At 43.2% G+C, this 14287-nt stretch overlaps 1 protein-coding gene across 1 annotated transcript in view; it reads left to right on the forward strand.

The window, feature by feature from the left end:
• Positions 1-14287, forward strand: part of col17a1b (collagen, type XVII, alpha 1b) — a 61192-nt gene that overhangs the window by 21234 nt on the left and 25671 nt on the right. The window contains exons 18-31 of the mRNA XM_079512679.1: positions 4114-4239; positions 4820-5719; positions 6144-6176; positions 6532-6558; positions 6683-6745; positions 9130-9234; positions 9492-9554; positions 10917-10952; positions 11093-11146; positions 11620-11655; positions 11773-11808; positions 12478-12540; positions 13151-13186; positions 13863-13934. Of these exons, the coding sequence (XP_079368805.1) occupies positions 4114-4239; positions 4820-5719; positions 6144-6176; positions 6532-6558; positions 6683-6745; positions 9130-9234; positions 9492-9554; positions 10917-10952; positions 11093-11146; positions 11620-11655; positions 11773-11808; positions 12478-12540; positions 13151-13186; positions 13863-13934 (1650 nt within the window). The remainder of the gene's footprint in view (positions 1-4113; positions 4240-4819; positions 5720-6143; positions 6177-6531; positions 6559-6682; positions 6746-9129; positions 9235-9491; positions 9555-10916; positions 10953-11092; positions 11147-11619; positions 11656-11772; positions 11809-12477; positions 12541-13150; positions 13187-13862; positions 13935-14287) is intronic.

Below are 14287 nucleotides of genomic sequence, written 5' to 3' on the forward strand. Positions count from 1 at the left end.
CTTGCCACCATTGGTGTGTGAATGTGGGAAGGGAGGACGCTGGCGTCGACTGTTCGCCGCTTCACCTCCCAATGTATGAATGAATGAACCATTGTAAAGCGCTTTGAGCACTTGGAAAAGCGCTATAAAAATACAATTCATCAGCGTCACACACGGATAATTTGAAATCGATCGGTCGGCCGGTGCCCGAGTTATGCCAGGGATAGACAGTCAGACACACACACACACAGTCACACGCTCCCTGACCTGTGACGTCAGCAAGTGATAGTCTCTGGAGCATCTCCTTTAACAATAGGCTAATGGGAACTGTTGTTTTTTTTACAAGCTCAACAAAAACAAAGTTTTTACAAGCACATTATCTTCAGTTCACAAGTGCTTGTAACAGTTCTGGGCCAGGAAATGCCCATATATCCCTGGAAAATGTACCCTGAGCATGAACACTGTGTCACATGGCCACTAAAATGGCAGGCTGCTATTCATTATCGTGGAGAAGCTCCAGAAATGGTTGCTGCATGACATCACTCACACACACACACACACACACACACACACACACACACACACACACACACACACACACACACACACACACACACACACACACACACACACACACACACACACACACACACACACACACACACACACACACACACACACACACACACACACACACACACACACACACACACACACACAGCACAGCACAGTGACTTTTGTTTCTAGTCGTGGGAGATTCCCCCTGAGATGGACGATCACTGTCTGAGGGTTAAAGTTATGGCGCTGCTACTTAATGTGAGGCCTCAGTGGGGACCCCCGAGGGTTCCAGGGGGTCTCCAGCAAAAATGAGGAATTGTTTTAAGATTTAAACATTTACTGTAAGCCAGCTTTTGGCTGTTCAAAAATAGCAGATTTAGGAGCTTCATGTGCTATTTTGGAACAAATGTTGACAAATCTTCTCTCATGGGGGTGTCTGGCACAAAGTCTTTCCAAATGGGGGTTCATGGCCAAACCCATCACAGATAAATTATAGATTTAAAAAATATACTTGATGGGCATTCCAATGTCTGTTGGATGGTGCATCAACCACATAATCTCAACAGGCCATACCCTTCCTAGTTTGAAAGTCCTTTTGGGAAGAAGATATATATGAACCCAAATACAGAAGAGTGTTGTTAAGTGTTTTTATAATGTGGTTATTGTTGGATTTGCATATGTTTACGTATTCAGTTTTCGTCTTGTTGAGATAAAGACCAACACAGTTGGAGGCCAGCTGACAATGAGGTTATATCTTCCCTTCTTCTCTGGAGTCCTGCCTCAGGGCGGACCAGAGGTAGAAAGCTGTCGTTCCCTGATGTCATCGCTAGGGACACATGCTTCAGTAGGCAGGAACTGGGGGTGGCAATGAAGGACTGGTGCTTCAGTAGGCAGGAACTGGGGGTGGCAATGAAGGACCTGGAAGTCTGGCGTAGCATTGTGGAATCCATGATCTCGACCGCGGTCGAAAAATGATGATGATGATCTCAACATTGTTTAATGTTCTCCACCCATCCTACTGTACATGCTGTGTGTGTAATCTGTGACTCACTTCTTGTCATGGGGGATGTTCTTTGTGGTTTTGTTTTTCCCGTCAGTTTGAGTCATTTTCAGCTACTCCAGCACTGCATGGTGTTACCCATGGTAACACCATTATGCTAAGATGAGCAAGAAATGTGTACACTTGTACCCTTGCTGGGTTGCTTTCCATTGTTGTTTTCTACATTAGTACACTAAGTACAGGAAAATACAGGATCAAAAAAGGGCTAAATTTGGCCATAGCAACCCAAATGTGCTGACATCATCACATTTGTCAAGACGGTTTTTAGCCCAAGGAGTTTTTTGTGCAAAACTAATGCTTGGAATGGATTCAGCATCATGAAAAACCCCTAGTTTGATATGTCACATGCTACTTAAAGCATAAGGAAATTTAGAAAATATTGCCTTATAATAGGATGTCAATGGTGACCATACTGTAGAGGCCATTTTCAACACTTTCCCCTCAGACAATTCCAGGCAACTTTTTTTCTGTTATTCAGGATATATTGAAGATGCAAAATCAGCTGAGTTTTTTTTTTTTTAAATTAGTTTGAGGTCAAATTACATTATTACTGGACTACATTCAAAAACATTTCAGAAACTAGATAGGTTGTACTCAGTAGAGTGAATACCTCCGCTAAACACTGTGCAAATCCCAAGATATGCCGTTTTGGCATGCCCCAGTGGCTGACCTGGCAAAGCGTGTGCCATTGAGGCTCAGACCTTGCACGGCAGCCACAGGTTTGAATTCAACCTGAAGCTCTTTGCTGCATGTCATCCCTATCTCTGTCACCTTGTTTCCTCAAATTTCACCTGGATTGTGAGTCACAATCCAAGGTCACAATTTGTGACCTTGACCTCTCACCGTTTCAAGACAAAGTATACTTTATGTTTATAACATTATTTGACAGCACAGTGTGATCAGTGATCTCAGTGATCTCATTTTGCATGTGGAATGTAAGTCTCTTCATTCTTAAAGGACCACTTCACCACTTTTCAACTTATCTTCATATAATAGGTCCTCGCTAATAATCATGATATAATGGCACGATGTTTTTCTACTCAGTCTGTGTCTCATAGGAGGGTTGTGGGCAGTTCAGAAACCTGTCCACCAGTGACATCATCATTAGGCAGATTTTTTTTAAACAAGATTTTTTTTTGACAAAAATGTTTAGATTTGTATTATCGTGAGAACGATGGCTTCCATTTTTGCAACTTTTCAGGACTAGAAAGCCTGCAGTTTCTATTGGCTTGTATTCCCCATCGATGATGTCACTGGTGGATGGGTTTCTGAACTGCCCACAGTCCTCCCATGAGACACAGACTGAGTAGAAAGAAATTGCGCCATTTATTCACGATTATTAGTGAGGACCTATTATATGAAGATAGGTTGAAAAGTGGTGAAGTGGTCCTTTAAGTATGTGATTTTGACCCTTACCTACAGTAGATTGTGAACTTGACTGTTGACCCTTTCACCCCAAAATGCCTTAGCAGGTTTCTGAAATCTTGTCACTGTGATCAAATGCCACCAACATCGATGTAGGCCTAAGTTTATCTTTTTGAATTTGTACTTTATAGCAGCACATACGCTGTCATTACAGCATCTGCATTGAGAAAGACTGACTAGTGACTGCTCTTATGTGTGCTCCTAGGTTAGCAACTCCTAGGTGTGCAGAAGGACCTTTTTAACTAAGAATCTGTATTGAACCATTATTACAGTGTCTCCACTGGAATGTTTGAATGGTCACTTGTACCAGTTGAGTCCAGAAATGATTTACTACGGTAAATAAACCAGGGCTGTGCATGTTGTGGGTTGCAGTTGTCTCAGGACACGAGGAACTAAGCTGCAGAGGGAAATGGTTCAACTTACTTTTGCACGTGTGGCGCCCCCTATGGTCAGAAATGAAAGTGGAAACACCCTATTATGGTCAGCAGTGAAAGTGAAAACAGCTGCATCCCAATGGAGGCCCCTCAACATGTGATTCCGTTTAAGGGTTCTTTTGATGTTGAATTCATGATCTATATATAATGTTTTTGGAGTGATTCGTGTGGGTTTTGGACCAAATGTATAGGAGTACCAAAAAGTGTGTTTTGAAGAAAATGCTAAATGGCTCGATGGTCAACATGCGTCACTGTCTATGACTTGCCGAACTGAACTGCACACGACATGTTCGCTCACAACATGTTACCGGCTCAAATGTATATATGATATAGTTCAATAGTTATTAGGCCAAAAGGTCAAACGGGCTAGTATAGCATCACCATGAGGCCGATTTGAAACATTCAGAGCGAAGGTAATCCCTTGGCTTACTGGTTGTGTGCCAAATAAATGTGGTGCTGATCGACCCAGCACTATTGTATTTATGCATGATTATACTTCAGTGTTGATTTTGTTGACTAAAACTATGAAAAAAATCTCACTGACGCTGTCAAAATCTGTCAAAATCAACACTGGTTTTATTAATGTTTATATTATGTTCAAAGTACAGAATCTTTGAATGAATAATAAATAATCCACGTCTCCGTGTGTCTCTTCAGCGGAGGACGTGAGGAAGCTGAAGAATCGCGTGGCGTCCCTGGAGGCTGAGTCCACGGTCATCGCCGCTCGTACCAGCCGCCTGTCCAGCAACGACATCTACATCGCCGGAGCCGCTGGAGGTGGAGGTAGGGCCTGTCACAATTTGTGCATAGTCGTCCAATCACAATTATTGGACATAATAGCAATTATTTCGTCATGATCGTCATAATAGTTTCCATGTTGAACATTTAAAAAAAAAAGCTGAAATGGCTGATCTACAAGCTTACAAAGTGTCACTTTCGACGTGTCATTTCTTTTTGTATGGCGTTGGAACAACAGATGTTCAGGAGGCGGAGAAACACAGCTTAACTCCACCCACTCACCAATCTACCTTCCACCATTTATTTTATACCATGCCCAAACAACCACCCAGAAGCCTTGCTTTTCACGTTAACACACGATTCCAGCAATGTTTGCATCCTCCCTCCTCCCTCCAATTCTTTATTCCAATAAAAATCCTTAACTTTCCATAATGGTGTGTTTCTTCGATTAGGGAAACTTCAGTTATTTGTCATATCTTCCCTGTGCATCTTTTTTGATTACCAGGCAAACAGAAATGTATTCTTTATTCATATATTCCAACGTTCAATGCCAAAAAACACGATTAAATTGTTAAATCGCAATTATTTGTGTGACAATTAATCGTCAACTTTGTAATGGTGCCAGCCCTAGGTGGAGGTGCTGTTGCGGGCCATGCAGCAGGACACAGCGACAACACCCTGCACCTGGCCTCCGCCGGAGGAGGCTCCAGTGGAGGTACCATGACCCACGTTGGCGCCGGAGGCTCTGCAGGAGGAACGAGCATCGTGGTTGGCGCTGGTGGTGCTGGTACTTCTGGAGGTGCTGCTGGTTCTGCTGGTTCCGCTGGAGGCACCAATACTGGACTTGGTATCGCCATCGGTGGCGGCGGAGTAGGAGGCGGCGTGGCGGGCACTGGCCACAGTGGAGGCACTGGTTCTGCGTTAGGCACGGGAGCTGGCGGCAGCAGCAGCAGCACGGGAGTTGTGTACACTGGCACCGGACACGGCGGAAGCGGAGGCGCCACTGGCCACGGCACCAGTATCGTGTTAGGCGTCGGCCACGGCGGAGGAACCGGCACAAGCGGAGGTGCTGCCGGTAGCAGTGGGAGCGCCGGCGCCAGCGCAGGCGCCGGTGGCAGTAGTGGAGGCACTCATATACACGTGTATGGGGCTGGTGTTGGTGTTGGTGGCACGGGGGCGGGCAACAGCGGAGGAGGCTCTAGCAGCAGCACTCATCATGTCATATATACTGGCCAGGCTGGTGGCACTGGTAGCATTGCAGGCGCTGGCACCAACGTGGGCACTGGCGTCGTGTATGGCACCGGCCAAAGTGGAGGCGTTGGCACCAGTGGAGGCGCTGCTGGCAGCTCCAGTGCAGGTTTCGTGTATGGCACCGGCTGGAGTGGAGATAGCAACACTGGCATCAATGCGGGCAGTGCTACAGGCTCTGGGGTTGGAGTGGGCACAGGATATGTAGACCAGGCTGCGCTCCACAGTAAGATCCAGCAACTGCTAAGAGCGGAGCTGCAGTCACAGGCATTCCTAGGTGGGTCACAACACTGACTTCATGGATTACGTTTGAACTTTGAACATCTTCACACATTTAAGCATGCATTGCGCACGCCACGCCACGCACGCACGCACAAGGTGCAACGGTTCTTGGTTTAATATTGAACTGTGCATTTTGGCATTCATGGTTCAGTTGAATTGTGGATTTTGAGTAACTTTTTAAAAAAAAATCTTATTGCCAAAATGGCCGTGTTGCTAGATGACACAGCTTAATAAATATTGATTAGCCGACTGCGAATGTTGATGTGACGTCTTGTCTCCATTTGCTGTAGATTTGATCTTGCTGCCTCTTTCATAAGTTTAGTTATTATTTCCAACAGCTCGAAGAAAGTATTGATGGCAGAGATTTTAAATCTTTATACCGAGATTAAAACACTGAACCCATTTCTGTTCTTTCACAGCTTTTATTACAACTTCAGCGAGAGGAGTTAAAGGTAAAATGTCCACTAGTCCACAAGTTATTTATCGAACTGATACATTTCCCCCTCTTTAGTTTACCTGCATTCTGTTTTGTTTTGTTTTTTCCTGGACTGAAAGGTTAGCAAGAGACAATCATTTCAGTTTCAATGATTCCTTGTCGTCACCTTCTTAAAATAATGGCATATATTTAGGCAAACATTTGGTGAAAATCTAATCAGATCTACATACAGTAAGCTCACAACACGCTTCTTTGCGAGTTGCAATGTGTTGTGAGCTTGTAAGACAAAGTATAAGACAAAGTATACACCGTTTAACTGGCTAATTATTCACTGAAAAATATCAACCTAATGAAGTTAATTTCCGTTTCAGGTGATAGTGGATTACCTGGCATTGCAGGTAAGTCAAAGATAGACAGTAGAGGATGACTGTTATAACTACTGTACATGCGTTGTACTTGTTTCCTGTCAAGTATCTGCGCTGAATGATGAGTAAATATGCTGTCATGTTTCTTTCACCCCAGGTGCTGCAGGTAACATGGGCCCAGCAGGGCCCGAAGGGCCCAAAGGACAGAAGGGAATCCAAGGTACAGTAACAGTACAATTCAGAAGCATCTACTACATGTGTTACAAGTACTCTGGTCATAATATAGACATAAATACATAGAGCTCCGCATTGGCCACTGGGGCCATATGTCAATGTCATCGCCATATTAGCCAGTGGTGGAAAAAGTACTCAAAGATATTACTTAAGTATCAATACTGCAATGTAGAATATATTGTATACAATACTGTTACAAGTAAAAGTCTGGATTCCAAAATTTACTAGGGTAGTAGTACAACAAAATTATTGTTATCAAAATGTCCTTAAAGTACCAATAGTAGAAAGTACTCATTATGCTGAATGTTCACTTTTACAAGTTTTCAAATGAATAAAATATATACAAATCTTTTAAAAATAGCAGATCTACAAGGTCACAATGTGTTGCGATGCGACACATTGTGACCTTGTAGATTGGCTATTTTCAACTGGTAGAAACATATATAGGGCTGAAGTATAGTGTGTTTTGTAATAATAATCTAAATCTACTAAGTAACTAAAGTTTTTGTATAATTGGAGTAAAAGTACAATAGTTTCCTCTGAGATGTATAGTGGAGTAGAAGTAAAAGTATTGAAAATTGAAAATACTGAAGAAAGTAAAAAATACCTCAAAATTTACTTTACACCACTGTCAGTTGCCATAATGCCACTGCAAGAACTATACCTGACACTAAGGCCCCTTTTCCACCGAGGTTGAACCGGTTCAGTTCTTCTTCCCGCCTAATATTGAACCAGTTCAGCAGGGCCGGATCTACCATATGGGCACTTTGGGCACGTGCCCAGGGGCCCTTGGGCACCAGGGGCCCCTCAAAAAAAAAAAAAAGCATTTTTTTTAGCTCCACAGAAAATGACCCTGCTAATCCAAATGAAATAAATGGTGTCTAAAAAGATGTGTGTTTTATTGTTGGTGAGAAGGGCAGCTGAAAGTGCAATTGTGTGTAAAGCAGCATATATAGCTGGGTCCCAATTCGTTAAAATCGTGCACTTGGTGATAAGTTTTTGATTTTTGGTATGGTGGTAGGTATGGTTATAAGGTTTTCAAAAACCATCGCAAACGAGTTGGGCTCGCCCCCTAGTGGTCTGTTTGCAATGAATCTAATATATAGTATATGGTTACAAATCAAAATAATTGATAAAAGATATTTTCCAATGGATTCTATTAGTATTGGGTATGCTAAATAACATACTAAAAATGTAGGAAATAATAACTTCTGCAAAGGCATAATTTTCAAGATTGCGTCCACGATAGCTGCAAAATGCCTATAAAGCTGGGATGTAAAAAATCATATAAATTATGCACTTGTTGACAAGTTTTAAATATTTGGCGTGATGTTAGGTATGGGCATAATGTTTTCAAAATCCATCGCAAACAAGTTGGGCTCGCCCCCTAGTGGTCTGTTTGCAATGAATCCAATGCTGGCCTATTTAACATAGGATTCATTGCAAAAGGACCACTAGGGGGCGAGCCCAACTCGTTTGCGATGTTTTTTGAAAACCTTATGCCCATACCTAACACCATGCCAAAAATCAAAAACTTGTCACCAAGTGCATAATTGTTATGATTTTTTATGTATTAAATCCCAGTTTATAGGCCTTTTAAGCTTGCGGCAGCCATTGTGGACACCATCTTGCAAATGATGCCTTTCCAGAAGTTATTTTCCCCCAATATTTTGGTATGCTAAACAACATACTAAAAAAATGGGGGAAAATAACTAACAGAATCCATTGGAAAATCTCTTTTATCAATTATTTTGGTTTTTAAACATATACTTTAATTTTAGATTAATTGCAAACAGACCACTAGGGGGCGAGCCCAACTCGTTTGCGATGGTTTTTGAAAACCTTATAACCATACCTAACATCATGCCAAAAATCAAAAACTTACACGATCTTGTTGATTTTGGATGAATTGGGACCCAGCTAGCAACAATGCGCTAGATTGGCTGTCACTCTGGGGGGGGGGGGGGGGGGGGTAGGCGACACTGAACATGAATTGGTTCAGAACCCTAAAAGTTGCTCTTGAACTGGAACCAGAAAATGGCCGCCGGTTCCGTGAAAGCACCAAGGTTCCAATAATCTAGAACGGAAGTAGTTCTAAAAGTTATTTTTGTGGAAAAGGAGCCTAAAACATGTTTTCCCCTGTTTATTACGGTTTCTGGTGTCAAGCTTTAGAAGACCTGTCTAGGTCCAGTTGCAAATTGCAGACAGGTGCTCATTTATTGCGGTTTTGAAGGAGGGTAGGAAGTCACACCGTTTGGGGGGGACATGCAGTCAGTCTGTATAATCCACCTGACCAGGGGGACAGTCTGTATAATGTCCTGACCAGGGGGACAGTCTGTATAATGTCTTGTCTGTAATGCACCTGACCAGGGGAACACGGATCGGAGGGGCAACAAGGTCGCAGGGGCCAGGAAGGCCCACCGGGGGCCAGAGGAGACTCAGGTCAACCAGGCTTTGGACAGAAAGGGGAAAGAGGTATGACTTTATTTTAGTGTTGTTGATCTTGATTTTGATTTAGTTTTATGCATAGCGTTTTGAATAAATATTTGAGTCATCTGAAATGTTTTAGTTTTTGTCTAGCTTCAGTCGACTAAATCTACAGTTTATTTTGTCGACTAAAATGTATTTTGGCGGGCCTTGATGGTGTCGTAAACTCGTAATGCCTGATTTTACACTTGGTTGCATGCTGAAAATACAAGCTACAAGCTCACATGTTGCGTTTGTTCATGCAGGGTATTCCGGAGAAGCCGGGGCTCCTGGCCCTATGGGCACTATGGGGCTGATCGGACCTAAAGGTGAGATCATTTTTTAACACATGGCGAATAACAATGAAAGTGAGTAGGAGTTGCACATAACATATCTTTGTACAGTATGTGCATAGCAATATTGTATGTTAGCTTTTATGCTCTTGACAAAATGTCAATGTAATTTTCTTATGGTCTGACTCTGGACACAGTCATGCCTTGTGCGAATTATGCAACGTGCGCTTGCATTGAAGTGAAAAATGGTAAGTCTACCGCATTTTTCATCAACACTGGATCACCAGTAGCCCATTCATCACTGGGCTAGGGTGGACTGCACCCATCATTTTTTTAATGACGAAATTCTAAAGTATTGCAATCCAATTCAAGTGAGATTTGTGGTTAGTTACATGGGTGTAGCTTGAACTTGACCCCAGGGGGTGCGAAACATTGGGAAGGAATCCTGCGCGATTTTTTTACCTTTATTTTATTATTTTTGCGTTTTTTTACAATGCCCTAACCCCTAAAGATGAGTTATTTAGGTAGTACAGCAGCACGCACACACACACACACACACACACACACACACACACACACACACACACACACACACACACACACACACACACACACACACACACACACACACACACACACACACACACACACACACACACACACACACACACACACACACACACACACACACACACACACACACACTGAACAGCCGTACAGCGAGTCATAATTTCATGATAAGAGAGATGATTACAAACTACAGTCAGAAGCCAGAAGTTACAACAACCGGCATTGACAGGACACTGCAATCCTGCAAGTTTGTTTATTTACCTGATTGCTGTCAGTGTTTCCTTTGCACTTTAGAAAACTGCGGAAATAAGTAGGCTAGTTCATTGCAGAGGGGCGGGCTGGCGGGGGCATCTTTGTAATATGTCTCGAATGTCCACAAAATGATTATAATCAAAATAGTAAAGTTTACTGAAAAGCTTCGGCAGGATAACAACACAGCAGCATGTACATAAGAGTCACAACAACTCACGTTAGTCAGCCAGAGACGACCTGCTTTACAGCAGATTTGTAACCATAGTGATGCCGGTCTCTTAAAGCAGGGGTTCTCAACTCGTGGGTCGCGACCCCCCGGGTGGGTCAAAACGTTTTTTTATTTTTTTTGCCAGGGGGCCCCCTGCACCTTAACTCCGCCCATGGTTAGTTATTGTATATTTAGTTTTATTAGGGTGATTTTGCCAGAATGTTTCGGACAAAACGATCGCCAGCACGGCTTGCCACGTGGCTGTAAGGGTACAGTGGCCGAAACAAATACTCTAGCCCAGGGGCCTCAACTCCTATAAATGCGTCACCGTGGATCACTCTTATCTTAATCATTCCTCTGTGTTGCAGGCCCACCTGGAGTTCATGGACTTACTGGAGTATCAGGTGAGTTTATCTCTGCCTCCCATTCAGGCAGCGCAGAGCGACCCTGACAAACTGAACATCAACTCAATCCTGACTGAATTCAACATTCGAGTGGCCTCAGATTTGATGTTTAATGTCATGCTTATTGTCGTACCGTATAGGTTTACAAGGTCCTCAAGGTATTCGAGGCGAGGCCGGGCCACCTGGTGTTAAAGGTATGTTCATTTACATCAGGGGATCTCAAAGAGGGCTCCGCGGACCCCCCATTACACCCCCCATTACACCCTTGGAAGCCAGTCCTTGACTGGCTTCCAAGGGTGTAATGTTTCTCAATCAATGAAGAAACTTGGGTTCTTTATTTAAGACTGGTAACAGCTCCCCAGCAAATGATTGATAGGTAGGAACTAGGAACCAATGGACATTACATGTCTGTAACTCTGAGAGTGTACAAATGGATCCTAATGGGTGCAATCGGGGCCTAATCATAACGCGTCCATTTGGTTCGATTTGTACCCTCTCAGAGTGATGGGGGTCCTTGGCCGAATACATGCCAAATTGGGGGTCCTTGACATTAAAAAGTCTGAGAACCGCTGATCAAATATTTACTGTTCTCCATGGGCTTAATATAATCAAGCACACAGATGATTCATTGGCGTTATCTGAAACATTCCAACATTCATCTCTGCAGGAGAGAGAGGGCCTTTTGGAGCTCAGGGGATTAAAGGTTTGTTTAAGTTATACCGCTAATATATACAATCTGGCGGCTTAAGCAATGGCCTCCCTGTAGACGGCTTTACAACATCTATATTTGTAAAGGTGATTTAATCAATATTCATTACAGGTGACCAGGGAGATAAGGGACTACGCGGTTCATCAGGTGAGTGCAGCATACAAAACATTAAATAAATATGGCTGTCAACAGATAATTAATATATTGTCGCTGTCAGGCAGAGATAGTGATTTCTGATCGCATCGCGCCAGCCATATTACCGCTTGTGGTGAAAACGTAGACATGTCGGCTGCTGCTCGTAAAACCTTTTGCTCCTCATCTCGTTGTATCGGGCTGTGTGGGCGGAAGTAGTTGGCGAGAATACACCGATATGCCCTGGCTGCCTGCGGTCATTTTAAATCAACACCAGGGGGTGCTGAAAGTGTTAAGGCCCCACTTGATCATACTACAGCATCACACAAAAGCATCAAAAGTAGAAGATCCACAAGCTCCAAACGCGGTGCAAATCAACACGTTTTGAGCTTGTAGATCTGCTACTTTTGAATTTGAAACCTGAAAAGTAACAGTTTTGGATGTGCATTATGTCCAAAATATATACATTGTCTCTGTCGGTTGTATTATAAGGTTTACAACCGAGAGAGACGATATATATATATATATATATATATATATATACACACACACAGTACTGTTTAGACTCTGACAAACTGCAAGCATCAGACACTTGCATCATCAAACACACCCTTTACTGTGAACCTCACACTTAAGTCCAGTACTTGAGTAAATGTACTTAGCTACTTTCCACCTCTCCTTCAGGGGAACCTGGTATTCCAGGACTGTCAGGGCCAGCGGGAGAGAAGGGACCCAAGGGACCAACAGGTGAGTGAATGGGTCGACCCCGCCGTGAAAACAAAAACCTAACATGCGTAGAGTTTGTACTGAACTTGGTAGGTCTGCTTTTTGTGCACCTCTCTCATGGAATATATGATATCCCACGCTGATAATAGAAACTCTGGCCATGTGTCTGTTTTGGCATGGAATTTTGAGAATAAATAAAGCTTGAATGAATCAATTAAAGTCAATCCACAACAGTATAGGCAAAACACAGAGCATGGGTGTCCACCATGTACCATGTAGATTATTGTTAAAAGATTCTGTAACCGGAGATGTCGCCACAAATCCGACTTAGTTGCCCTCGTTTTTTTCCGCCGACCTCACACCGACCGCTCAGTGGGGCGCTTGTATTCTTGTATTTGTTTTACTGAGAATAAGGTTAGAAATAAGTTTAGGCATTTCCAATCAATCAAAAATGTTCAATCAATCAATCAGTTTACTTAGGTTACTTTAGGAATACCAGGCTGAGCAGTTCCGCCGGCTGTACGCCCGGGGCGAGTTGGTAAAACGGGCGACCTCTCCAGTATTCAAAGATTCATGTCTCTTTCTTTCTTTCTTTCTCTCTCTTTCTTTCTTTCACTCACTTCTGGAACAGGGCCCGCTGGAAATGACGGTGCCAAAGGGCCACGAGGTAAAGGATTTATATAATTACACAATGCTTCCTCCATTGCAACACATACCCCTCATTACTTCATTGACCTGGGATCTGTAGGGCTCTATATACCCTTTCAGGTCCATTTGTACACTGAGTGCTGATTTTGTCGACTAAAACTATGATGAAAAATGTCTGTTGACTTTTTATTGAGGAAAACTAAATAAAAACTAAATAAAAACTAAGCTATGATGACTAAAACTATGACTAAATATACTGACAGATGCAACAACAAATAGAAACTAGACTAAAATGTTAGCGAGGGGAAAAGAGATCCAGTAGAACTAAAGGACAAGTCATTCTATGTTTGGTTGCGCTCGGGTGTTCTTCATGTAGCTTGTTGTAGATCGCCTATTTTCAGCATGCAAGCAACCAAGTGTGAAATGGCATTACGACACCAGCGAGAGCCGCCAAAATACATCTTATAGTTGACAAAATCAACTGTACATTTAGTCGACTAAAATAAAATCTCATGATATGTAGTCGACGAAAACTAGACTAAAATTAAAACATTTCAGATGACAAAAATGTAACTTAAATTAATCTTTTGTCAAAAGACTGACTAAATCAACATCAAAATGTGCTTTAAAAATGTTCAAAACACTGGGTCCTTGAAATGCAATGAATTGATTCTTTCTTCCTTTGTGAACGCCAGGTGACCAAGGACCTGCCGGGCCACCTGGACTCAGAGGTCCATCTGGGCCTCATGGGGATGCTGGGCTCCCAGGTACAGTACTACAGTGGCAGACCAGACCAGTACTGTCCTTAATGTTAGGGTCTGGGGAGGCGGGCCTCCCAGGTACAGTACTACAGTGGCAGACCAGTACTGTCCTTAATGTTAGGGTCTGGGGAGGCGGGCCTCCCAGGTACAGTGACAGACCAGACCAGTACTGTCTTTAATGTTAGGGTCTAGGGATGCTGGGCTCCCAGGTACAGTACTACAGTGACAGAGCAGACCAATACTGTCCTTAATGTTAGGGTCTGGGGATGCTGGGCTCCCAGGTACAGTACTACAGTGACAGACCAGACCAGTACTGTCCTTAATGTTAGGGTCTGGGGAGGCGGGCCTCCCAGGTACAG

This window comes from Electrona antarctica (assembly GCF_951216825.1).
Source record: "Electrona antarctica genome assembly, chromosome: 10".
Classification (NCBI taxonomy): Eukaryota; Metazoa; Chordata; class Actinopteri; order Myctophiformes; family Myctophidae; genus Electrona; species Electrona antarctica.